This window comes from Anas platyrhynchos, chromosome 21 (assembly GCF_047663525.1).
Source record: "Anas platyrhynchos isolate ZD024472 breed Pekin duck chromosome 21, IASCAAS_PekinDuck_T2T, whole genome shotgun sequence".
NCBI lineage: Eukaryota > Metazoa > Chordata > Aves > Anseriformes > Anatidae > Anas > Anas platyrhynchos.
In genome coordinates, this window is record NC_092607.1 from 12,760,041 (window position 1) to 12,786,723 (window position 26,683).

Sequence of the window (26,683 nt, forward strand, 5' to 3'; positions counted from 1 at the left end):
CACACATCCCTGCATAAAGCACAGGCTCCAGAGGTCCCAACGTGACCGTCTCCATTTCGGAGGGGCATTAATGTTGCAGTGATGTGGGCACTGCTGGCCCAGCTCCATCCTTCTTCCACCGTAGTCAATGGAAACGTGTCCTAGTCTTGAAGTCTGGTGCTTTAGGAATGAAAAGCTTAATGGTTTTCCTTATTTTTTTTTTCTTTTATGAAGTATAGGGTGTTTAGAACTATGGAAGCAGTGCAAGAAAAATATTAATGAATAACTACAGAGTGCAGACATTAATGCATTCCTTTCTCTTGAAATAACTGGCTTTTCTCTGTGGGCTCTGTGGAAGAAAAATGTCTGCAGAGACTGAATCTGTTGTTTAGAAGCCAAAGTAGATGGAGATTTAGAGACTTCAATGGCTTTTTTTTTTTCCTGTTAAAATGTTACCTCTGCATTTATCACATGGCAAAAAAAAAATCTTCTTTCTCTGCCAATTGATAGTGCTGTAAAGGCACAATAAACCCAAGGCAGGGGGGCAGTTCTGGAGGTTCTGGCCAATGAATTTCTGGGTGATGGGAACTGCACCTGAGAAGTGATGTCTGGGACCCCCTCCCAGACCTCAGGCTCCAACCAGCACCAGGGGGAGAGGAATTAAAGCCCTGTGAGCAATCCACGGCGAGAGGTGGATTTTGAGGCACTAAGTAGCTTTTCGGCTTTTGTTTTCCAGCAGTTAGGAACAGGGGAGCATGGATCAGGCTGTGGGGCTGCTCTCCTGGGGCAGGACTTGCAGCTTCCCTGGGTCAGGCTGCAGCCAGTGGGGCACAGCAGGGGCAGGGACCTCAACCGGCCTTGGAGGGACAGGGAGAGGAACCGGGTGGCACAGGAACACCTCGCTGCTCCGAAACCACCGGGATCCAAAGAGCAGGAGGGAGAAGCAGAAACCTCAGGACCTTGTTAGGGGCCTCCTTAGGAACACTTCAGCACTCCTAGCTCTTCCTCAGAGAGCAAGGACCTTAGCCTCCCTCCTCAAGACCACCCCTTGGTCACTTTGTTTCCACCACGACCACATCCTTGCGGTTCCCTATTTCCCCTATGCCCCATATCACCCTCACACCCCCTATCCCCCTCACATCCCACCTCACACCCCATATCCCCCTCATAACCCACCTCACAGCCCCTATCCCCCTCATATCCCCCCCTTACACCCCCTATCCCCCTCATATCGCCCCCTCACACCCCATATCCCCCTCCTATCCCCTTCATATCCCCCCCCTCGTCCCCTCAGGGACTACGCGCCCCGAGCTCCCCTGCGCGGCGGGGCGGGCCGGGGCGGGGCGGGCGCGGCCCTACAAAGGCGGCGGCGGCGGCGGGCGGCCGCTACTGCCCGGTACAGGCGGGAGGGGCGCGGCGCCGCCCGCGCTGACGGGACAAAGCGCGGCCATGAGCCCGCTCTAGGGCCCCGGGAGGCCGCCGCAGCTCCCCGTCACCGCTCCGGGAGGGAGCGGGGAGGGGAGTGGGGGGGACCCCGCGTTGGGGGTCCCGGCGGGTGGGGGGTGTTTGTCGCCGCCGCCACCACCACCGCCGGGCACCATGCACACCGTGCAGAAGGACACCACGTTCACCAAGATCTTCGTCGGGGGGCTGCCCTACCACACCACCGACTCCTCCCTCAGGAAGTACTTCGAGGTCTTCGGGGACATCGAGGAGGCGGTGGTGATCACCGACCGGCAGACGGGCAAATCCCGGGGATACGGCTTCGTAAGTGCCGCTGCCCGGCCCGGGGGGGAGGCTGGGGGTGGCAGTGCCTTCAGGGAGGTGGCAGTGCCCTCAGGGGGGTGGCAGTGCCCTCACAAAGCCTGGGGGGTGGCCGGGACCCCCGCATCTCCCTGCCCTGAGCCCCCCAGTGCTGCCTGCCCCGTCTCAGCCTCCACCGTCGGGGGGTTTGGGACCGGCTCCGTTAACTTGGAGGAGCCCAGGGAGCAGAGGGAAGCTTTGGCCATGGGGAGCCGCTTTTCCGCCAGGTGCCCCCCGTCTCGCTGTGTCAGGGTGGTTTGGAGAAGCGGCGTTTGGCTCCTGGGTCAAAATAGATGAGCCAAGCAAACAGCCCCGCTCGGTGCCTGCCACTGCCGGAGCCTTCCCCCAGTGCCGCTGCCACAACCGAGGCTGTGCTTCCTTGCAGGTGACCATGGCAGACAGAGCTGCGGCTGAAAGAGCCTGCAAAGACCCCAACCCCATCATCGACGGCAGGAAAGCAAATGTGAACCTGGCGTATTTGGGAGCAAAACCGAGGAGTATTCAAACTGGTGAGGCAGCCGGGAGAGCCCGTCTCTAACTAGTAGAATAACTTGTAAGGCGAGGGAACGAGTTACTCGGGCTGGGTTCATCTGATCTGATGGTGCGTGCTTATCCCCCCTTGTTTTGCTCATGGACTGAGGACACTGTAATGCAGTTTCCTCTCTTCCCTCACTTCTTCCCCGTCCCTCTTATGCTAGCATTATATGCCAACATACACCAAAGTTCGTATAACTGAGTTAAAGCCATTTCCTTCCATGGCTGGTCTGCTTTGCTGCTCTCTTCTTTCATTGTTACATCAGCATTAGCGCTAAGATCCATTCCGTCATTCTGCCCCTTGGTTTAATTTTACACACAGTACCCTGTGTAAAGTAAGGTATTATCCCCATTGTCTGCTCTGATAGCAGCACTTGAGCACTGCTCTTTAATCTGGGCTCCCATCTGGCCTTTGTGCATATCGCATATGCATATTAAAATTAACTTGCTTCTAAATGGGACTCTAAATTTGCTCACATGCATAGCAGATGAAATGGATGTACATGTGGTCTGAGGTGTAGTTACGTGGGTATATTGTGAGTTGAATGGTATGGTGGATGCCATTCATTAATATATTTTTTTTCTGAACCCTTTTTCTTTAGGTTTTACCATAGGTGTGCAGCAGCTACATCCAGCCTTTATTCAGAGACCCTTTGGGTAAGTGGACATGTTTCTTAACAGTCAGTTTGAAATCATATTCATGAATCAACTTCCTCATTATTTAAAATGCATGAAAAAGCCTTAGCTGTAAGGAGTGGACAGTTTGAACAGCTGTTGTTGATGCGTGGAGTACTTTATTTCTGGTGAAGATTTCAGAAGTTTTGTGCATTTGTCAGCTTTCATATAATTCCCAAAGATCCTCCTTTATCCTCAGTAAATCTTAGCCATAATAAGCCCACTGCATTGCTCTCTTCTTTGCCAGCTTCAAGAATTCAAATAAATGGAAAATAGTTTCTCTATTGCAGTACTTAAGGTGTCAAAACAATTAAGCAAATTCTGCTCTCATGTTTCTCAAATAAGATCTTCTGCTTCCTCTCTGCCGTTTCCCACATAATAATGCTCAGGGTACAGTTTTATCCTAGAAAACAAATTGCATTGGAAACAAAGTCTGTTACTTAATGAAAGTAACATTAGGTCAAAAATTGATTTTGGACAGATGTTATACAAGGCTTGAATAGTCTGCAAAAGTGGGCTTTTGTCTGCTGTTTTCAATAGCTTATACCATCCCTACTCAGTTAGAAAAGTCCTCTTTTTATACATCTAATAGGATCTGGCAGCTGCTCGGGAAAAGACAAGTGTGCTTCATGAGAACAATAGTGACTGTCATACTGCCTTCATTTAACTGTTTAATGATTGATGCAGTTCTTTTTTTTACACCATTTCAGAAAGTGAATATTGATAGGGTTTTTTTATTATTATTTTCTAAGAGCATTAAGAAAGTAGGTGCATTTTTTAAAGCTTTTGAGAACTGCTCTGTTGTGGTTTTTATGTGACTAATATAAATAGATGGGATCTTGGCCTTTGTCAACAGAAATATTTCATCCATTCCCTGTTCTCTGTTCATAGCATTTTCTTTTCTTTTCTTTCTTTTTTTTGGGGGCGGGTGGGGGGAGCAGCTAACAACAAAACAGAAACTTTCGCTTCTCTGCCAACTGCCTGGGTAATCTCATTCCAATGAGTTTATGGATGTAAGAGGCTGTGTTGCCACAATAGTGCACACCCAGTGTATGTGCGCTGTGTACGGTTCAAACACGCCAGTTTTCCTAAGTGGTTACGACTCTGTTGGAAAGACTTGAAGAGCATCTGTCATGAAACGAGGAGGGTTTTTTGGTGCAAGAGCCACAATAGTCCAGGTAGGCAAGCTGTTGCTCTTCAACAGCTGTCCTCGCATGGGAGCTATAGCAGCTTTCCTAGGATCAGAGGCAGGCAGCATCTCTGAGATGCAAACACCGGAGGCTTTCCAAATCGCACAAGAGCACACAATAGAAGTTGATGATAAAACCCAGCATGTTACGAGGTTTACCATGCGTGCCAACAGAAAAGAGCAAAATGGTGAAGCGTGTTAAAGCCCTAGTGCTGGCAGGAGCGTCAGCTCGCACCAGCTCCCCTTGCAGATAATCTGCTCTTCCCGCATGTGCTGCTCCTACCCAGCACCACAGCTCTGCAGCTGTGAAAAACGTGGGTTTTCTTTTTGAACAGTTTGCTCTTAGTTTCATGTAGAGAGGAGTGTGGGATCAACTGACTCGGTGTTCCTTGTGATCTAGACAGTTACTGTTCCAGTTCTCCGGCATTGGTTCCATCATTAAACCAGCAGAGCTGCAGTGAGCACATACAGCAGAGAGCACTGTAAATTATTTATCAGTTGCCAAGAGACAGGAACCAGGAGACTGGAGGGAGCAGATTATATATCATTATTTGCAAGCATCGGTAAACACGAATTTCATTGCATTCGGACATTGCTGGAGCAGGATCACTAGAAACATGGGTTTGGCGAAACGTAGAGCCATTTAACTGAGCACTGTGGCTGAGGCTGCTCTGTGGCTTCTGAGCAAAGCGTCAGGTGTTCAGTCAAGCAGCGGAGCTTGGCCACCGGTTCCCTCTTTGTCTTGTCAGGAGACCAGCAGAAGTAAGAGGGCTCTGCTCTTGCATTCCCTTGGAGCCACAATTTCCTTTGCCCTTTGAGGGATTTGAGGGTAGGTGAGGAGCTTATCAGGGTCTGTCTGACTTGGGAAGTGTGACCAACTTGCTGTTGCCCATTTGCTGTGTGCCTTGTGGAGCTTCCCCAAATAAAGGTCTCTGGCTGGTCTGCGTTGCCACACATAAGACATCTCAGGGCTTTCCCTCCCTCAGTTTCTCTCTGCAAAGTGTTTGCATCCAGGCACTGGCACGCAGTTTCTGAAAGACCATTGTTATGGGACGCGGGGTGCTAGGTGTGCAAGCTGGACTTGGCAAGGAAGAAATGAATGAACAGCCCGCGAACTGCTAGGCAGTTAAGGAAGAGAAGACCAGCCAGTCACATTCGAGCTACAAAGCCGCAAAAAGCAGGTTTTGGTGAAACTTAAAATGAATGGAAACTATGAAAATTACCCAAACATTAGTGAAGATTATTTATAAACTGAAGGCTTCCCCCCAGCCCCAGGGACCCAAATGCAGCTGTAAATATTGCCCGGGGTATGCGGAACAGAAAGAGAAACCATGAAGAGCCTCTCTCCTTCCTCCTGCTGTCCTGGCAGGGGAGGCACATACACGGCAGACAGCGCGGAGTCGGTAGTAAATCCTGTTTTGAAAAGTAGTCTCTAGGCTGTCGTAACCAGAGATCGTAACAGTAATGCAAGGCGAAGGATGCGTCTGTGTCAGGGTGACTCGGAGATCTGGCTTCTGGGTTTAGGGAAGCAACTTCAGGCCTCGGGGCTCAGTCGGTAGCTTACAGGTTGCACTTTGCTTGGAGGCAGATGGGAATGCCACAGCATTTGCCTGCAGTTGCTGGCTGGTGTGGCGTTGTGTTTATGAGAATAGAGGAGGGAGAGACTGCAAATGGAGCTGTCTCTTACTGCAGCGGTCTCTTACTGAAGCAGTTGTCCTTTAAAGAAGTTTGGAGAAACATCACACTTGTTGGAAGCTGCGAGGAGCACCTATGTAGACCACTCAGCCAGGAGTACGTGGTGGTGCAGCAGAGCTGCGTTGTGCCCCCCTCGTGGTCCTCTCTTCTGGGCCCCTGGCGCCCGAAGCAGGGGATTCCCTGATTCTTCTCTCCCCAGCCGTGCTTTCAGCTCTGGATGCAGGCAGTGCATGGCAGATGCATTCCTGTGGCTGTGCCTCAGCGAAGGAGCTATCTGTGTGGGAGATCTACCAGTGGCTGAGTAAGTGACTGAGCTCTTGGAAACATATCGCTGTCCTTGCAGCAGGATCCAGCTCTTTCCATATCTGCACATGGGGTGTCGTTGCTCCAGAGACCCCACCTCTTCCTGGCCTGTAGCTGCTTATTTCGGCCTGTGTTCGGTGTCAGGCAGCACTGGAAATGGTTAAATCTCTGAGTTTAACATTTCGTGTACTGATGGTGCTGCAGCTAGGAAGTGAAGAAAGTCCCTCTTTGTGTCAGCCCACCCTCCCTTGCAGCTGTTTATCCTTAAAACTTCTCTATTGGGTTAAAAATAAAAGGAAACAAACTTTCATCTTTTCTGTGGTTATGCTTATAAACAGGCGCATGCTGTCCTTGCTGTGCTCGGTCTCTGTCAGCTGGCATCCCCCGTGCTCTGACTTCCTATTTCACCACTTATCAAAAAGCTGGCTTGCTGCAGGACCCCGGGCTGCTCCGCCGGTCACAAGCGGCTCCCATGGGGATGGCTCACCCGGCACCTGTTGTTTGTCGTGTGCCAATAACATGAAAGCATTCGGGGGGGGATTTCCTAAGTAACATTCAAATCCATTTTCCAAATGGCTTCAGCTGCTAGTTCTCAGGCACACTCACTGCTATTCAGACCGAGCGCTTGCCAGTCAGAGAGCTTTTTGGTTTTTAAGAATAGATGTGTATTTATAAACAGATCCAACAGCTTTGCAGTTTTTCTTGGACATTTACTTCGAGGTTGCAAGTGCTGGTGTTGCACCCAAGGGCTTGGCACTGTTGCTTTGGGTACAGTTTGCTCGTGTCCCACATCTTGTGTCATCGTATAGAACAACGTAAAAGGAAGCCAGAAAGGAAAGTGCCTTCTCCTTGCTGTGGTTCCATTTGCATCAGTGGATTTGCTCTTTGCCCTCTGCAGAGCAGCGACCCAGGCCCTTTCCCCTGGCTGCAGGAGCCGGGGAGCAGCAGATATAAGCTTCTCCCGTTCTGGTGCTGTTTTAATCCCGGCACAGCAGATCCGTGCACACGCCTGAATTTTCAGAGCAGTGCAGCCTGTTCTTGATCTCGTCTTTCTTTTGCGCAGCTGCTGGCACGCTGGTCCCTAACTTTGGTAGTATTAAACACATGCCCAGTAATTTGAATGATAAATGCAGCTCTGAGCAGCCTGCCTCTGAGCTGGGGACACCAGAGAGGGAACTTAGACAGTTGTGCTGATAATTCGGTGGCAAGGACACTGGGTCACTTCTAAATATGACTTACATGAAGAACTTGTTCCCCGCAGATGGGAGCAGGCTACATACCAGAGCTAAATATACTCTGTGAGCGCAAAAGATGAAAAGTCTTGGACCTCAGAGTTAAAACTGAGTATCCTGTTTCTCCCTCTCTCTATCCTGCAGACAGGGCCGCACTGCCCCTGCCCTTTCCCTGTGCGTGTCGGCTGCCCTGTGCCACTGGCACACACCCCTGGCTGCTCCCGCTTTGCTGGAAGGCGTGGAGAGGGGTGCCTCGGGTCCTCTAGATCAACAAGATCTAGAGGCTGGCAGTAGAGATCCCTGAAAATTCTTAAAATGGAATTTCTTTCTTGGCTGAGAAACCACTTGTTTTATCAGTTACCTGTTTCTGATAAAAGAAAACCTATTTCATTATTCTTACATGGTTGAAGCATTCTGCTTCAAAATCCCTCGTATATCCAAGAAATAGTTTTTGGTAAATCAGATGTACTGGTGATTTTAATTAAAAATCAATGGAAGGAATCACGTGTAAAGAAAAAGTCTGTTAAAAAAATGGAGTCACATAAAAGCAGACAACTTTATGCATGTGTTATTCCATAACTTGTCAGGTACTTGGGAAGTTTTTAAAGGCGTTTCTGCAGCCTTTGGTTTTCTCCAAATTGCAGGAGGAAATGGGAAAGCTTAGTTAAAGGTGGAATTCCTGGGAATTAAGCTCTTAAAGTCTCTTGTTTTTCCTCCTGCGTGGACAGGACAAATCTAGCATCCTCCTGGGATTCTCACACTGATGCTGAGGGACTCGGGCTGCTGTGGTGTATTGGTGTGAGGCACTTTCTGTTTTGTCTGGCAGTTCATGTCTGTTTTGGCTGTGCTGATAACTCGAAAGGGGAGGGCTTTTTCCCTCTCTGGATAGCTGACTAGTTGCGGATAAACTTCCATGTGACTTTTTCCTTGGTGCCAGATGGCTCTTGTTTCAGGCAGATGTTATCTCCTGCTCTGCTACCTGAGCGTTTTTCAGCATGCTTCTCCAGCCTATTTTTGGTCTGGCCCAACATGCCTTTGTTTGGGATTATTATTATTTTATTGTATTTCTTTTTTTTCTCCTTTGGGCGTGGGGGAGCAAGATGCAGAGGATAAAGCTGTAAATTGTAGAGCCCGGATAACTGGTGCTGAGCTCAGGATGTTGATCTCGGGCTCTTGGTTGAATTAAGAAAAAAGTTGAGATCTTTGAGGAGATTCACTCTCATCTTTGATAGGCAACCTCTTTTTTTTTTTCCACACCTCTGCACTGGCTGTGCTTCTTGGAGAAGGTGTAGATGGCGTTTCTTTTTATTTGTGTCTGTGGGATCCACCTCCATGAGTTTGTTGCATCATGAAGCTGAGCTGTGCTCACGCTGTGCAGTGATGGCATTGCTGGGCTGCGCTAGACTCGCAGCTACCGCAGTGCTTCCTGTTCCCTAAGCTTTTTCTCTCCTGCCAAAATGAAATTAGATTGAAATCATGGATAGCTTGTGTACAGTGATTTTTGTAGGCTCAGCAACTGGTAGAAGTTATCGTTGAAACCTCTTACATAGCCATGTTTTCTCTTGTACTGATTCCAACCTGGGACAGGCTGTTAAAGCAGGTTGTTCCTTTTTCGTTGTCCCCCTGTATATTGAAGTCCTTCACCCAGCAGGAAACCCAGTCGTGTACCACATACCTGTTTGCCCGGGCTGCTGTGTAAATCTTCCCAAAGGGTGAGAGGAGGAAGAGCAGAAGACAGACAGGCAAATTAGTTACATGAGCAGAAATTAGAGCAGAAATTTGTGGTTCTTCTTTTGATGTTATTTTGTGTTTGTGTCATAATACAGTAGGCGAGCGTAAATACTGGACCACGGAGCTGCAGGGTTCATCCTTGTCCTTTTTCAAGCTGGCTGATGAGGCAGAACCCATTGACATTTCAATGCATGCTTTAATCAGCTTTAATAGGGACATTTCAGGATTCAGAGGTTTGTCATGTCAGTGGACGAAGCCCAGCCCACGTCAGTAACTGCTGATGGATTGTGGAGTGGTCGGTGCAGAACGAATGCCCTGGTGTGCAGCACGCTGTGCTTATTCACACGTCGGTGAATAAACCCCGCAGGGGCCCCTCCGAGCAGGAGTCCTCATTGGCAGACACAGCCTGACCTGGCCACTGCATCTTGCTTGGATTTGAGACCAGGATTTGAATTTCTCTTGTTTCTACAGCCTGGCATTTAGGCTGTAGGTATTGCCTGACCACCCACGCTCCACCCAGGCTTAAAGTGCCAAGACAGCGCCTCAAGGGCTTGGGGCTGTCCTTCAGGAATACTACTCCTGGGGCACGAGCTGTGGTAGGATGCGGCTGTGTCTGCACACCACTAGCACCGAGGTGGTGTTGCAGCACTGGTAATGGAAGCGTCGAACTCCTGGAGTGCTGCTGCTCTCCGTGGCCGTGCTGGGGTGTTTCCCAGAGCTACTTCTGTCTGAGGCACTCGCACTCCTGACCCCGCTTCAGAATACCTCTCTGCAAACCTGTCACCCAGGCTGTGGTTGGAGGTGTCACCTCACCACAGGCGGTTTTTGTGTCGCTCTCGTGTGCAGCTGTGGCTGTGCTCGGCTCATTCTGCAGTACCACCCAGCAGACGGAGCCCGGCATTGCCTCCCGTGGCATCTTGGCTGGTGCCGTGTGTCCGGAGGGCTCCGACGCATCCGTCTGTCCTGCCATCACGTGTCGTGGCCGTGTGGGTGTCCCTGCAGCAGCTGACGGGTCAGTGCTGGTGGAAACGCAGGCCAAATTCCCGGGGTCAAATGCTGCAGTTTGTGCCTTCACTGGCAGACACAAAGGGCTCTGTTTCTTTTATTCTTCAGGGAATAAAGGGCTGGTCGTGGTGGTGGCATTTGTGTGCTGATCTCTGTGAGGCTGCCAAGAGCCCTGTGCCCCTCCTCGCATCCCGAGTGTTTGTGTGGTGCTGTGTCCCTCCTGCAACTTGTCCCCCACCTCAGCACAACCAGCTCCTGCCGTGGCTGGGGGCCTTTTTCTGGTCACGTTGTGTATGAAGGTGAAGTTCTTCTGGCTTGCAGGGCGCGTTGTGGGAGCCGGAGGAGGACTGCAGGGAGGGAAGGCATCGTAAAACACAGATGTGACTCATCCGGTAGAAATTCAGATCAGAGCTTGCTGATTTTTCGAAAAAGACTGCACTCGAAAACAGCTTTATTTCTGAGAGATCTTCAGAAATAGTGAAGGAGGGGAAAGTATTTCAAGACCTCCTGTGGATGCTAAACATAGCCAGCAGTAACTTCACCGTACCGCGCTGCTTCTGGTTTCTCGGTAGCCACAAGTAACCAGCGACCTTACCTTGGGCCGCGTGTTTTGTTGGGATCGATGAGTTGCCATCTGGCCACTGCATCCCGAAGTCCAAACTGCGTCATATCCCGAGTGTGATTCTAAAACACTAAAAGCCCATGGAGCAGAAGAGCCTCTGCTTGTACACAGGAGCAGCTTCTGGAGTGGCAGCGCGTTTTCAGTGCGGCAAATGGTGGTGTGAGACACGTGCCTGTGTGTGCGGCGGGCCGGGTGTTATTTCTGGAAACAAAGTGCAAGAATACTTATTGTCTTCTCAGTTAATGGTGTTTTCTATTCAGAGAGGCATCGAAGCGATGGAATTTTTCCTCCCTGACAAAGTCGTCGTCTAGGATGTCATGGGTTTGCTGCCTTTTTGTGCAAACTACAGCAGGGGACCCGTGTGCTGAAGATCAGAACTGACGTGCAGGGTCCCTGGGCACACGTTCCTGCAGGGTGATGTTCAGGCTGTGTCCCAAGAGGCTGCCAGCCCAGCCTCCATGGTAGCGCTGCTCATTTTGCAGGCGAGGGCTCAGTGACGGAGTCCAAGGGGTGTTGGGGTCTGGCTGTGCCCACTCCTCGGCTCAGGGCCCTGCTGCTGCAGCCCGGCTGGGGTGCTGGGCCTGAGGTCGGAGCCTGGGCGTCAGCTCTTGTTCTGATTCAGCCGTGCTGGCCTTAATTTGGATCAGAGCTGCAACAAAAATGATTCAGTGAATTTCTGTCCCCTCATTTCGTTCCTGTTAGTCACAGGGTGATAGCGGGTGCCGTGTATTTATGGACTGCAGGGCTGTGAGCTCCCTCCCTGCATGCTGTGGCAGCTCTGGCCTTGGGAGGTGGCCTTGCATTTAATATTTGTGCGTGCCGTCCATCCATCCTGCCCCCTCCCTGGTGCTGCTCCTCTGGGCAGCCTCGTTTCATCCGAGGGTGCTGATTTCAGAGGCAGAGCTGCTGCGAGGGGGGAGAATAGCAGTCATTCTCTCATAATGCAAATTGCCTCAAAAAAAAAAAAAAGTGTGTGAGTGGGAAAACAAGAGAAAACCCAGGTCAGATGCACACTTATTCACGGGAAGCCTATCTCCTGCCCAAAGAGCAGGTTAAATTTAGCATCCAGTGCTGGGTGAGAAGCATATGGGAACAGCTCCACAGCTGCTGGACAGGGTCAGCAGCCACAGGTGGGCCCTAGGACGCTGCGGGTACCGGCTGAGATGTGGGGCAGGCACTTGGGCAGGACGAGGGAGGCCAGTGACGGGTCCAGGAGAAGCTTCCAGCTCCTGGGTGGGACTTCCCACGGCCAGGCAGTGCTGCGCATCCTCTCGTGCTCCTGACAGGGATCAGATGGGCGAGTGGGCAGCGGATCCTTCCCCGAGCAGCTGAGCTCCGCTCCGCGAAGCGCTGCAGGCACGTACAAGCCTGCGGCTTGTGAAAAGCCTGTGGGAGGCTTTTAAAAGTGGTCGTGTTTGGAAATGTGCTGTCGCACACATCCACACAAAAATCCCCAAAATGTTTGAATCTGCATAAGCGCCGTGCGGAGTTTCACCTTGGTTTTTGCTCACCAAAATAAGGGGGTTTGGGGACTCTCTGGAGGATGGCTTTTGGTTACTGCAGATGGGCAAGCAGTTGGTCAGAGACCTCTTGCCTACACCAGGTACTTCTGGTGCCTGTGGCTCTGCCCTTCAGCAGTCACTAGCCTCTGCAAGCCCCAGATTAGGACCCAGCACCACAGAGCTCCCGGTGCAGGGCAGCCGCAGGACCGTGGCACTTTGTGTGGACAGACCTGAACCTGCAGCTCTTGCTCTTACTTCAAGCCTGACTTCCCATGGGCCCTTTGGAAAACACACCCTTCCATTTTGCTGTTTTTTTTAAAAAAAAGTTAACATTTCCTATCAATAAGTGGGCGATCTGACCTTAACCATCCTCAGCGTGCTTCAATTTTAATCACCAGTGGCGTGGTTTGGTTCTTCGTGGCAGCACCCCTGGGGCAGGTGCTGAAAGGCAGCGCTGGAGGCACTGGCCGTGAGAGCCAAGATGTGCCAGCCTTACTGGGGGGAAGAAAACCAGTACCAATACCTCGTGTTTTACAACAAACACCCTGTAGCATTGCCCTAAACATCCCCTGTTATGGAAACACCAGCCCCAATGTGTGGTGACTGATAACAGCAGGGAAGGCCCTCGGCTGTTCCTGGCAATGGGATGCGTGGAGGAGCGGCTGGGACGGGGACAGGGAAATATGAAGCTGGAGGCTGGTGGGGACAATTTGGGCACACCAGGGTTGGAATGGGGCTGGTGAGTGGTGTCTGTGTGCTGTGGCCACCTGGGGAGGGGTTCTGGGGCCCGGCAGCCTGGGTAGCAGCAGATATCTGACCCCTGGGAAGCAGAGGAGTGGAGAGCAGGGCGTGTGGCCACGTCTCTGCTTTGTCTTGTGCTGCTTCTACTCCAGACTCTAGGGCTGTTGTGTTCTGCCTCCCCCCCCGCCCCCAGCAGCACCCCTTGCTCGGACAGCACCATCCTGTGGCTGATGCATGTGAATTTGGGGCAGGAAGGGCACATGAATTTGGGTAGCAGGCCCCTCGCTGACCCTCTCCCTTTGCCTCCACAGACTCACGCCTCACTATGTTTACCCCCAAGCTATCATTCAGCCCAGCGTGGTGATCCCTACCCCTGTGCAGTCCATCACGTCTCCCTACATCGACTACACCGCCGCCAGCCAAGCCTATTCCCAGTACACCACAGCTGCCTACGACCAGTACCCCTACGCTGCCTCTCCCGCCGCCGGCTTTGTGGGATACGGCTACACGGGCGCGGTGCAGCCCCCCATCACCGCCAGCAACCCCGCGGCGCCCGCCACCGCCTTCGTGCAGTACCAGCCCCAGCAGCTGCAGCCTGACCGCATGCAGTGAGGGCCCTGCTCGCTCTGCTGCCACCTGGGACAATCTTTTGCCGAGGGAAGGATGACGACTAGGACGACGAAACCAACAGCAAAAAAATAAAAAAATAAAAAAATAATAAAAAACAACACAAAATAAAAAAAAAAAGGAAAAAAAATCACCCTGACCCTTTATCCCGTTTATTTAGGTGCATATCAATACCTAAGCTATTTATAGTGTTAAGGGCAAACCCAAACCCTTGCAGTCTGACTGTGCTCATGAAAAAGGACTTTGGGTAAGTTTTCTTTGGATCTGGACAGATATTGTCTTGAAGATGTTCTTAAAGTGACTGAAATGTTTCACAGGAAAACTACAGATTCTTGCACACATCACAGTCTGCTTCCATCACCTATGGTCTTCTTTCCAGCCCCCACCCCGTCTGCCCCGCCAGCCCTCCCTCCTCATCAAACCTGCAATCTTCTTATTTACTGTTGAGGTACAGAGGTACTCGGAGAACATGGAGAAAAGCAATCTTATTTTTTGGTTGTACAAAAACTTTGTAATACTCAGAGATGCCTTACAGAAAAAAAGAAAAAGAAAAACTATTTTTTAATATTTATTGCGATTTTATTCGCATGAGCTGTGAATTGCAGACAGAAGAATAGTAGTAAGTAAGTATCTGCCTTGTTTAATTCTCATTTTACTAAATTATTGTATGTAGGTAAAAGTTCCTAAGTAATTGCTGAATCACTTCAACATGCAAAAGGGAATATTGGCTTGAAGGAGAGCAGAATATTCCTTTAGTCAACGCACTGTACTATTTTCTTATTGTAATTGTTACTCTGTTAAGATTATCTCAAATTTAGGTATATTTTTAAAATGCAAAAAAACAACAACCAAGAATACCGAACATTTTTGTCTACTTTGGTAGATTTTTTTGTTACAATGCTGCAAACTATGGAGACATTTACAGTATTTATGTAAAGGAGATTTGGGGCTGTTGGCCAGCAAAGGTTAGGGGTATATCATGAGTGGAGCAAAAGGAAAAAAGGTGTTAAGTCATTGAACAAATGGGTAAACAGAACCTTTTTATGCCTATAATGCAACAGCCAAATAAAGGAAGAGAAAAGACAATGTAAGTTAAGTGCATTTCTACAAAGAACAGCAATAAACTATTTTAACTTTTAAAAGGATCGGATACTGTATGGTACCATGTTTGCGTGGCCGGAGTGCAGGGGGGAGTAGCAAAGCGACCCGATGCAGATGCACTGGTCTTGGCCCCTGAATGTGCCGGGGGGGCTGGGACACACGTCCCATGCACTGTTGGTGGCTCTGCATCTCCTGAGTCACCCGTGGCTCTGGCACCGGGGGCTTTTGAGCTCCTGGAGTGCCCTGCTGGATACACGAGGTCTCCCTGGTGCTCGTGCCCAGCCGCTGTGGAGCAGAGCGGGTAAAGTGCCGCTGTCCTGGTGCAGCAGCATCCGCACCTCGTGTGGCCTTTCCTTCTGTTACTCGCTCAGAGGAAGGTTTTATTTTATTTTGTTTTATCCAAAATGGAGTCCATCCAGCGGTCGGAGGTCTGCCTGAGCCCTCCTTCAGTTAATGTCGGGTCGCTGAGGTTCCCTCGGGGCGGGCAGGGCCTGGTCAGGCTGCGGGCAGCGCCGGGCCTGCTGCAGGCACCCGCACCCCCCTGAGCCTTGCTCCTGTGGCCACGTGTGATTTTACCTCACCATCCTGCTTTAGAAATTTGATTTTTGGATTTTGACTTCCAATATCTGTTTTTAAAAGTAAATAAAAACGATTCTACTTGAACGTGCTGGTGATCTATTTCGTCTCTCCAAAGGCTACGGCAGAATTGGTGCCAAGACGTCGCTGCCTTTGGCACCAGCCCGTGTTACTGCGCAGGGGATGATGCCTGAAGCCAGCACGGGGGGGAAGAGGGTGCCATGGGATGGAAGAAGTGGCAGCACGGCTCTGTGTCTGATCAAGTGCCCTGGTGGAGCTGGAGGCACACGGGGGGCATGTCTAACGTCATCAGTAGGCCTCAGAGTAAACAGCCCATCTAGATGAATGGAAACAGCTCATTCCTCCCTGCTTCGTGTTGCATGAGAACGCGGAGCCTGATGGTGCTCTGTTAGCCCTGCCCGGGGCTTTACTTGGAGCCACGCGGGTGACATTTCTTTCCTTTTTAAGTAATTGCTTTCTGTGTACGGCTGCGGGACTGCCAAAGGAGTAAGAGCCCAGCCGCATCCAGCCCGGCCGGCAGGAGAGGGGCCTGGCCTGAGCAGCCGCTGGCTTTGAAGTCCTGTGGGGTGGGGATTGCTCAGCAATTCTTCTTGCTGCCTGTCACCGGTGGTTTGGAGGAGGTGGGGGAGGATTTAGGGCCAGTGGCTGTGCGGGGAGCTGCATGGGAGCACCAGCCCCGGCCCCATGGTGTCCTTGTCCCTGAGCTGTAGTGAGGTCCCGCTGGGCCCCATGGCCACTGTCTGCACCTGGGACCCGCTTCTGCCGCAGCCATCAGGGAGACCGAGGCCTCTCAGAGCCATTTGTTGATGAAAAGAAAGCGCCCAGCGCATTGCAAAGCGAGAAGAGTGATGAGTTTCCATCGAGCTGGCTCTGGTTTCCTGAAAGGTGGCCAAAACTGCCAGCAAGCAAGGGCAACGAGTGGCGCTGAGAAGCAGCACAGCACAGCTCCCTCCTTCCCCAGGGATTCCTGGAGCCCGCTCAGCCCCGCTCTGGGCTCATTTCGAGAAACAACCCCACCAGCCCAGCAGCCCCAGCCAACCTGCCGGCTTCCTGCCGCTGACAGCCCAACTGGGAAGTTGTGGCTGGGCTGAATGATAATGAAATCTGCCAGCAAGCTTCCCACATGGAAGTGGGAGCGCGATGGCTGCGAGGGCAGGCAGGGAAGGATGTGTGCCTTGTCCCCAAAAAGGGCCCGAGCACCTCCTTCACCCAGCGCTGGGGAAGTCTGGAAAGCCCACAGGATTGCTGAGTGCTGGTCTGGGTACAGGGAAAAGTGCTTAAATTGAATTGCAATGGCTTAAAAGGTTTATTTATTTATTTATTATTATTTTATTTTATTTTATTTTTCGATTTTGTATTTTATTTTATTATTCGATTTTGTATTGTATCTTATTTTACTTTATTTCATTGTGCTGGTATGAGGTAAGAAGAGCTCTGCTCCTTGTGGCTGGGGTGGGCATGGGGTGAGCATGGGGTGCTGCTGTAGGAGCTTTGGTGCAGCAAAACGTGGCCAGAGGGATGCAGGAAGAGTGGTGAGGATGATTTTTTTTTGAAGGGGAATGGCTTTTAGGGGGGTGATTTTGGCAGGGCAGCTCAAGCAGCACCAGCTGTGGGGCACAGGTGTCCCAGGGCTGGGTCCGGTCATTTGCAAGACAAATTCAGCTGTTTTCCCTAGGATGTGTTTTCCCAGCACATCAGGCTGCCCAGCTGAGCCGTGAGCACCGTGAGTTGAAGCACATCACCACCATAAATACCAGCACCAAAGTCTGGGATGAGCCCGGCATTGGCTCCCATCCCAACACTGGCCTGCAGCAACGTGTCAAGACACCCCCAAGGTGCCAAGGACAGGTGGGGAGCCCCCCAGGCCTGCACCATCACCCCCAGCCCTAAGGGACGGTGGCATCCCCATGGGAACAGGGCGCCACAGCACAGCCTGCCCACAGTCCCATTCCTAAGGCAAAGCCAAAACTTCACCCCTGAGAGGGGAAGGCTGAACCCAGGATTTCTGTGTGCAGTAACTGGGCCGCTGGTGGCACTTGCCCTTTAAAATCAAGTTCACAGCAAAACAGTTTTGCCCCCTTGCATCCAGGGAATGCTAACAGCATCCTTTTCTTTCTCTCCCACTTCTGGCTGAAACTTGTTTTTCCCTCCTTTGTGCCTCTCTGAATCCTGCCAGCTTAGAGATTCCCTTGTTCAGAGAGAAAAAAAGGGAAGAGAGAAAAAAAAAAAAAAAAAAAGAAAAAAAAGAAAGAAAGAGAAAAACTTAAGCCCAGGATTAAAAAACCCATCACTAAAATAGTATGAACAGCAAAGTCAACTGCCTGCAGCAGGGACCCGCGGCATGCCGGTCACGTATCGCCAGCCGGGGCTGGTCATGTGCTGCACGAGATAGTTCCTGGAAAAGCTTCTGCTTGGCCCGATAGACCTGCGGGCTGCTGATACCACCGTGCCTCTGCAAACGGCCGGGCTGGTGTGGGAAACATCCTAAAATTATAGGGAGGGGGGTGGAGCAGTCACAGCTTCCCCTTGGTGGCACAGAACTTGGTCCTGCTCCTGAGCTGGGCAGTGACCGCTGCAGGGGCGACCTGGCCGGGAAGGGGAGGGTTCCTGAGGATTTTTTTTAATGTTTTTATGTTTTCCCCACACACACACGCACTACATTTTGTGGCGTTTCAGCTCCATCAGTAATCCCCAAAGCAGGACCTTGCACAGGATAACAGCAGAGCTGCAAAGCCCCGCGATGCGGAGCTGCTGGTGGCACTGGCGGTGTTACTGGGGGTCTGACACCCACAAATGGGGGGGCAGCGGGGCACGGCGAGGGGGCGATGGCCCAGATAAGGCTGGGTGGGGTGGGAGGCAAGTGCAGGCTCTGATTTACCAGCCGCGGGGCGTGCTCAGGAGCCTGGCGGTGCTGGGGCTGGAGGCCCGCGGTGGAGATGTCGGAGGGGGAGACCTCACAGACAGGGGGGTCACAGTTCTCGGCCTCCAAACCCAGGGCCAGGACAGGGCGAGGTGCTGGTGTTGGGCTGAAGAGGGACTTAGGGCTTCCACACCTTCCTCTAGCGATCCCAAAATACATGTGCACGAGTGTATTTATTTGTTTGTGCAGATATTAAAATTCCTACATATAATTTAGAAATATAATTACATACAGATAAGTTTAAACACACATATATAGCATTTATATACAAAAATCCTTATGCATACACACAAAGTAAATATTTTCCCTCCATCCTGCGGCCGCCTTCAATCCGCAGCCTCAGCATCAAGCCGTGGGTTTGCAGGATTCAGCAGGGCTGTGCCAGTGTTTGTCCCCCATGTGCTGGTCCCTGGGCACCTCCTGCACCAGCCCTGTGTGTCCCAGCTTTTTATCCACTTTTATTGAAGGGTGCCTTGCAGTGTCTTGCAGGAGCCAGCCGGCTTCCAACAGCAACCAGATAGAGGAGCTCAAGGGGGAATATCCTGGAGGAGGGCTGGGCGAGGTGGGCTCAAAGCCCTCGTTCAGCAGCTGCTCGGCAGCCGGCTCACTCACTGCCATTGCCTCGATGAGCCCCCAGGTCCCAGCAGCAGGTTTCTAGGGGCGTTCAGACATGCAAAGCCAGGGAGCGTGGCCTATTGTAAAGTGGCGAGGAACACGTCTCACTTTGAAAATAGCGCCGAGTGTCTTAATACATGTTTAACACTCAGAAGATCCTTGAAACCCGGACTAAGCATGCCTGAGTGGTTCCCGTTTAATCTCTCCCTCTAGATAAACACTGGGGCACTGTGGCTCGGCAGCCACAGCGTCCATTTGCCTTCCTGAGTCACATCAGCTGGCCGTGTTTACTTTAGCTTCGTCCATGCGAGCACATTAAGTAAAGCTGGAGCTCTGCAAAATGAAAGTGAAATGAAATAAATGTGTGGTGCCATTAGTTTGCTGCGATCGGGCTTTAAAATTAGCAGGTTTTCAGATGTAAACATGTAGAATGAACCCTGAGGGGGGAAAAAAGCCTCCAAAAACCACATCCTACCTTATTTTCAGCACTGTATGCTGCTATTTATTGCATGCCATTTTAGTAAGGTAAACTAATTCAGTTTCCTGTTTCCAGTTAATTTTATATGTGCATATATACATTGGTCATGTATTTATATCAGATAGAAGTCTGATTAGAAGCATATGTAGACGAACATACACATTTTCTATCAATGGTTGTGTATTCCTATACAAATAGCAATCTATAGGTAGATATGAGTGGATATACACACGATATGATGGATATGCACTCGTATATATAGTGCATATGTATGTAAATACATGTGACTGTCCATATACCTGTATGTAAATATAGATGTGTGTGCGTGGATACATATGAATGACTTATTTCAGCTGCTATTTAAGCTTTTATTTCTTACATCCTGGCTGCTGAAGGTGCCAGATGAAGCACGGATTAGCAGAAGGTTTAGGTGGAGGAGCACACACCAGCAGCCATGCGATGTAACCCGTTTAATGGCAGGTCACCAATGTCGGGGTGCTGGGCCCAGGTTCAGACAACACAGAGCTCTGTGCACAGCTGGTGGGGTTTCTGTGGGAGCGAGGTGCTCGCAGTCAGCCCAGGGAAGACCCTTAGATTCCCTGCTCCCTGTTTCATGCACACAGGCACATAAACGCACGGTTTCCTCTCCCCATCCCCATCTGACACCGCTGGATCCGAACACACAAGGCAGTGCTCCAGCGAGCCCTCAGCCCAGCATCTCCAACATGTCCTTCTCTCTGCAAGCTGTGCACTGAGAGGCTTTAGAAAAGAAAAATCCAACCAGCAAAGCCCACCCTGAGCCGTGACGGCCCAGCGGCTGCAGCAAGGTGACCTGACGCTTGCTCATTTCTCCAGGGAGTATGACCAGGAGCGGGGCCCTGGGGCTGTGGGGCCACAGGCTGATAAGGAGCAGCTCCCTAATCTCCAGCCCCAGCAGCCAAGCAGGCAAAAGTGATAAGGCACAGCCACCCTGTGGCCGGGGGTGCACGCTGGGGGCTCTGCATGGGTGCCTGCACCTCGCAGGGGGTGGGATGCAGTGTCCCCTCTAGCCTAGCACCCCTCGCTGTCCCCGGTGGGATGCAGCAGGGTCAGGGCACAGCGCACAGCCGGTGCTTGCCATCAGGGTGGGCATGGGCAGCCTTGCTTCTAAATGGCCAAAAACTGCAAGGTTCAGTTAACCTTGCCAAAATAATTCTTAATTTCCCTGGTGGCTGCCAGGGAAATAGCCCAAACCAACTGTAGCTGTCACGCACCCCAGGAGAGGAGCTTCCCGGCAGTGCATGGGGCACGGGGACCTGCAGACCCTGCTGGGGGATGTACAGAAACCGAGGTGGCTGTGCTGGCACTTGGGTAGTGCCACCAGTATTTAAAAGGGCCCTTTGCTGTGCCCCAGTGCTGGAGGCTTCCCAGAGACTTTGCTGTGGATCTGTGCTGCTGCTGCGAGAGAAAATGCCCAGAGCAGAGCCCACAGTGGGACTGGGAACCAAAGCCACCGTGGGAAGAGGGAAGGACTGACGTGTGTGTGGTAATCCTGTGGGTAGGGCCCTGATGGGCACCAGGACATGGTTATGGGGACACTTTAGTGTCCAGTACCTGGGTTTCCCTGGGCACTAGAGGTAGAATAAATCACACATGCTCGTCCAGGCCCAACAGAGCATTTTCTTCGGCCTGGCAGCAAAGCAGAGCCCCGTGGGACTGAGGAGCATCCCAGTCTGATGTGCTGTGATGTGTAGATGGGTAATGGGTAAAGTGGAAAAAATCAGGATAAAGCAGTGTTTTTAACAGTTTGCAAGCATTTGCATTAACTTCAGAAAAGCAGGAGTGAAGAGAGGGCTGCGTGTGACCAGCAGTGCAGCTGGGCAGTGCCAGGGTGCTGAGACCAAGGGTTTGTGCTCCCCTCCTTTAGGGCCCAGCTGCATTTTGGCTCAGGGACCTGCCCTTTCCCTGTGTCTTTGGTTTTTGCCCAGTCCCTGGCAGGGTCCCGGGAGGCAGCAGCAGCACCAAATCCTGCAGCGGTGCTGGCTCTGCTCCACCTCTCCCCATCTCCCTGGGATAAATTCACCAGCCCCCGTGTGCCAGCCTAGCTACACGGATGATAAGCTCAACTCCAAAGCACATTTTTGTCAGAGGGCAGCAAGATAAAATCTTAAAATAGCTCTGCGTGACATTTGACAGGGGCTGTGCCGCTGCCCTCTCTGCAGGCTGCCTTCCCCCTCCTCCCACCCCAGCCTTGGGCAGGAGCATCCCCGTGGGAAGGCTGCTTCCCAAAAACTGAAGCAGCCCACGTGCTGCTGGGGAGGCAGAGCTGCCTGGGAGGCAGCACCCTGTGCTCACCCAGGGGCACAGCACCAAGCACAGCGCCGCATGGCGCAGCAAAGCCCTGCCTCCATTTCCCGGTGTCCCCATCCTGCAGTGCCCCGCTGCCAGCAGCTCGGCCCCCGCTCTGCCCCTGTCCCTTGGCTCGGGCCAAGTGTCTCCTGGCCAAGTCCCCAGCGAGGAAACAAAGCGGAGAGCCCCGGTGAAGTGGAGGGAGCTGGGGGAGGCGCAGTTCCTCGTACAGCTCGTCTCCAGCTCTGGAAAACAACTCTGCTGCTGAAAATAAACGTTAAATATTCCCCTTGCTGCTGTCGCCACCTTTTCCTCTCCCTCTGCTCCTGGCTCTGCTCAGGGAGGTTGGGGTGTGCTTTGCTGGGGTGCCCCTGTGGCTCTGTGACATTGGGTGCCATGGAGAAGATTGAGGAGGCGATGCCAACATCCCCCAGGCACACGGCACTGTGAGCACACAGCCTGAACCCCCTGATGGCACAGTGCGTGGCGCTGCTCCCCGAGCTTGGGGCAGCATGGACAAGCAAACATATACAGGAGTTCAGCCTTCCACGGTGGATTTTAGGCACACGATCCAGCTCTTTCCAATCTCGCTTTTATTTCTGAGCAGCTGTTAGCATGCCATACTTAAAGGCACAGTTTCAATTCCTATCTATCTTGAGCTTTTTTTTTTTTTTTTTTTTTTACTTTAATGGAAAACAAGATTAAAAAAAGTCTTCAAAGAAAACAAACATTGCAATGCCCAGTCAAATTTTCTCACAATTTTAAAAATGCCTATGAGAACAACTGCTTTTGCACAGTTAGTTAAGAATTTCAGTGGGGAGTTTGCAGCATTGCCATTACACTTAAGAAATAGAGCGTTTAATATGGGAAAACCACAGCCCAGTTGCACCCAGGCCGCAGCACCAGGGGCTGGTGCCTATGAGTGACCCTGGGAGCTTGACTGGGTGCTGGTGCCCCTCAAAGGAGCCTTCAGGTCCTTGCCCCATAGGGCAGGTGATGGTGTGGGGCTGTGCCCTGGGCTCCTCGAGTTTAATGGGGACCAGAGCGTGGAGCCCATGCTTGCGGGTTCTCCTGTGGCCCCGTGTGCTGGGTCAGGGAGCTGAGGCCAGGCAGCATGGTGCAGGGATGCTGTGAGCCGTGGCCTGGGATGCTGAGGGGCCACCAGAGCTGCATGGCTTTAAATGTAGCTCTGCCGGGGGCTCTGGGGGTGGTTTGGGTTTTTGGAAGGTTTCCCCCTGCATCCACAGCCTCACTCACCTTCTGCACAAACCCTCACTCACCCTCTGCTGTCAGGGCAGCGTGGAACTGCTCTTCCCAGCAGGAAAGGCTCGGGTGCATCCCCTCCACACCCCTCAGCAGTAAGCAAATATTTGCAGACATTTCCTAGCAGCCACACAACACACACCTGCTCCAGCACGGCACCGCGGTGGGACAGCCCAGCGCCTCTCTGACACACATGGTGGGCTCCTCGGCATGAGCTGGGCTGAGAGCTGGAACTTGATGGCTGCGAGTGCTCCACGTCCCAAAGCAGCCGCCCCGTGCCCCTCTTTGCTGCGGGTGACAGCAGGGACGTGCCTCAGCTGGTCACCCAGGGACAGCACTGTCCCTCTACAGCCCGCTTGTCCCCAGAACACCGGTGAAGATAAGGGCAGAGGATGCTTAGTTTGTGCTGTCATCGAGACAGAATAAAGCCCGTCTGCCTCAAATGCATTTTTTTTTTTTTGAGTTAATTGTTCTCCTTGCATGCGGCTGTGTGTGCCTGGCCCTGCTGCTCTCGCTAGGCAAACGGAGCGCTGATCATTGTCAGATGGTTCACGCCGAGGTTTCTGTTTTGTTTTGTTTTTACAAGGATCCAAGATGATAGGGGGAGGGAAAAAACTTTTGTCCTCTGCTTAAAATAATTCAAGAGCTTTCCACTGTCTACGCCAGGCTCGAGCAGACATTTGCATAACAAATGAGTTTCTCCTCGCTCTGCGGCCCCAGAAGGCTCCTGCAGCTCCCAAGGACCAGGCAGGTCCATTTCCACCTCCACCTCCACCTCCATCTCCACCCACCACAGGCCCCACAACCCCGTCCTGTCCCACTCACCCCCCGCCAGCAGCGGGGAATGGAGAGGGATGCAGAGGTGACGAGTTTTTTGGCACTTTGGTAAATCGAGACATAAACTGCCCCTGAAATATCCCAACAGCTAAACGCTTGTTTGGTGACCAACAAATCATTCCAGGCGGCTTTTATTTTGCTATCAAAAATGCTACGAGTGGTTTTGTGGAGGTTTCTCCCTGAGGTAAAGATCAGTGACAGCTGAGGCCGTGCAGGACCCTCCTGTCCTGAGCTAACATGGTGGCCCTGTGCCTGGCGGGGTTTGCCGCCAGAGATGCACAAGCACGAGGCTGGGCCTGAGGCCCCACACAGGGCCAGAGAGCCAAGCGAGGCCTTGGGAGTTTCATGGGGTTAATTTTGACCCACACAGTTCTGCTCTTGCTGTTTAAAGCGATTCCATAGCAGAGAGCTTCCGAAGGGCACCTGCTGCCACGGTCACCTGCTGGAGCCCAGCAAGAGGCCGCCACCAGAGCCCTTCTGTGTGGGGCCGTGTCACCACAGCTCCCCTGGTGAGGCATGGAGGAGGTCTCCAGGCCTGTGCGAGGTGCCAGGAGGGCTTCCCCAGAGCTAGCTGGAGGAACTGGGTGGAAGCACATGCTGTCGGAGCCCAAACACCTCGTCAGCTGTATCTGAACATCGCAGTCTGGTGGAGAGGTGGAGAGAAAGGAAGTCCCAGCAATACCGAAACGTCCTTTTTAGACAATGACTGAAAAAGTGTTGCTGTTATTCGTTTTGAAATGAGTTTCTATAGGGGGGGGGGGTAGGTTTATTTATTTATTTATTTTTAATTGCGTAACACTATGGGTACACAATTAAAAAAAATGAATCCATAATCAGCCAGAACCCATCATCCCTCCAGAAACCTTTGCAACAACAGCCATCCAGCCATCCTCTGCACTGGGTCCTTTCCCTTTCCAGCTCTGAAGCATTGCCCAGCACAGCCCAGCACAGCCCAGCACAGCCCAGTACAGCCCAGCCCACCAGGGCTCCCCCTGCATTCAGAGAGGGCCTGACTGTCACCCTAGAGCCTATAAGGAGGTTTCTCTGTGGCGTGGTGTGTCCCAAGGCAAAGTGGTGCCGTGCCACTTGGAGAGCTCGCTGGGCTTCAGCCTGGCCACGGGGGAGTCACGCATCGCTGCCCCTCATCACTTCTTCATTCTTGTGGGCTGCTGAAATAATGGCTGTTAAACAATGCCAGCGCAGAGTGATTTATTTTTCCTGCCAGCCAGCCAGGCCCTCTGTAGTGGACGCCCATTGCAGACATACCCGAGATACCAAGCCGAGGTTATGGCAGAGGTGTGCCATGGGGAAAACACAAAGGTGGGAACAGCACACACAGCTACCTGGTGGGGCTTGCTGCTGTTTCAAGACATGAAACTGAGAAGGCAAAGCACAGTAAAAAAAAATACACCATTATATATGGGGCATTCCTGGCAAAGCAGGTCACAAGTAGCATTTGCTAGAGTGCATAATTAGGACCCTCTGGGCCATTTTCAAAAATAATTTAAGAGGCTAAATGTCACTGCTGCTGGCAAATGCTGCAGTGGAGGCATTCCCGTTGCTCACAGACTGTCACTGGTGCTGCTGTGTCCTGGTGAAGGTTTCGTGCAGCCCTGCCCCACGGGCTTCCAGCATCACGGGCAGTGTTGGGACATCGGTGCCCACCTGCAGCCTCACACAGAGCAGCTGAGTCATGCTCAGAGACTAAACATTGGAAAAAAAAAAAAAAAAACACAACAGGAATTCATCCAGCAAATGCAGGAGAGATGGGCATGGCATCCCCAGGGAGCTTCCTTCCCGCAGGACCTGGCACAGGCTGGCCATGAGCCCACATCACCCCCAGCTTCCCTTCGCTTCCCTCCAGCCATGCAGCCCCAGCAGGAATTGGGGCTGATTCTGGTGTTTGCTTTTGCAAATCAGCCCTGAAGCTGTGCAGCTGTAACAGAGAGGCTCTGCCCTGGCTTTTGGAGCACCTGCCCGTGGGCTGCAGCCAGAGGGACAGGAGGGGATGGGAAGGAGCTGGACACAGCTATGGTCTGCAGGAGGAGAGCTCTGGGAGCTGCTGCCTTGCTGCTCTGCTGTGGTACAGGCCCCTGGCTGCAGGGGCCGAGAAAAGTTTGTCCTGGAGCTAGAGAGCCTGGAGCACTCCCCAGGTGCTTCTGCCTCTCCCTGCCTTTCTTCTCCCAGGTATTTTGCCCAGCTCATCTGCAAGAATCTACCTCATCCTGCCTCATCAGAGCGCAAATATCGCCAGGCTTCTTGTCTCAGGGCAGCATCTGCAAAGAGTGCGCTGAGATCTGGGGAAGCTGTGGGGAGGGAGATGACCAGAAACGCCTGCAGAATATCCCCACAGTCTGAGAGGAACAATTGGGACTGTGCTGTCCTGGACCTTCGGTTGGAGCCGATATCTCCCCCATGCAGCTCACTGCCTTCTCCACGGCCTCCTCCGTGATTGCCCGGAGCCAGTGGGTACCAAATCCTGCAGTATCAGTGTGGCTGCCGCAAAGCCACAGGTACCAGCCAACATTTCAACGGTCACCAGCTTAAAAGGAAAAAAAATAATTGCAACAAAAGACCAACAAATAGTTGATTCTGTTCCCAAGCAAATAAAAAAGAGCAGTTTGGGATCGTCGCTGGTGTCCCTTTGTTTACTGAATGCAGCAGCAGAATAGGCAAGGAACGAAAAAAAACCCCTCCTGATAGGGACAGCTTGGTGTGGGTGAAGCAGGCTGGGACATGCCCGAGAAAAGGAGGGTCAGGCTCCGTGTGTATCTGCTGGTGACGGGAAATAAATGTGCCCAAAAGCACTTAAAAAAATAAAAAGGACCAGACCTGATTGCAGCAGTTAGAAGTGATATATTCTTGGCATGGAAACAAAAAGCAAATTCATAGCAGGTTTGGAGCTG

At 51.9% G+C, this 26,683-nt stretch overlaps 1 protein-coding gene across 1 annotated transcript; it reads left to right on the forward strand.

Moving 5' to 3' along the window:
* Nucleotides 1-1,356: 1,356 nt before the first annotated feature.
* Nucleotides 1,357-14,783, forward strand: RBM38 (RNA binding motif protein 38). Its single transcript, XM_038166113.2, has 4 exons — nt 1,357-1,746; nt 2,168-2,291; nt 2,919-2,973; nt 13,323-14,783. The coding sequence occupies exons 1-4, from the start codon at nt 1,579-1,581 to the stop codon at nt 13,621-13,623; spliced, it is 648 nt and encodes a 215-aa protein (XP_038022041.1). The 5' UTR covers nt 1,357-1,578; the 3' UTR covers nt 13,624-14,783.
* The last annotated feature ends 11,900 nt before the right edge of the window (nt 14,784-26,683 follow it).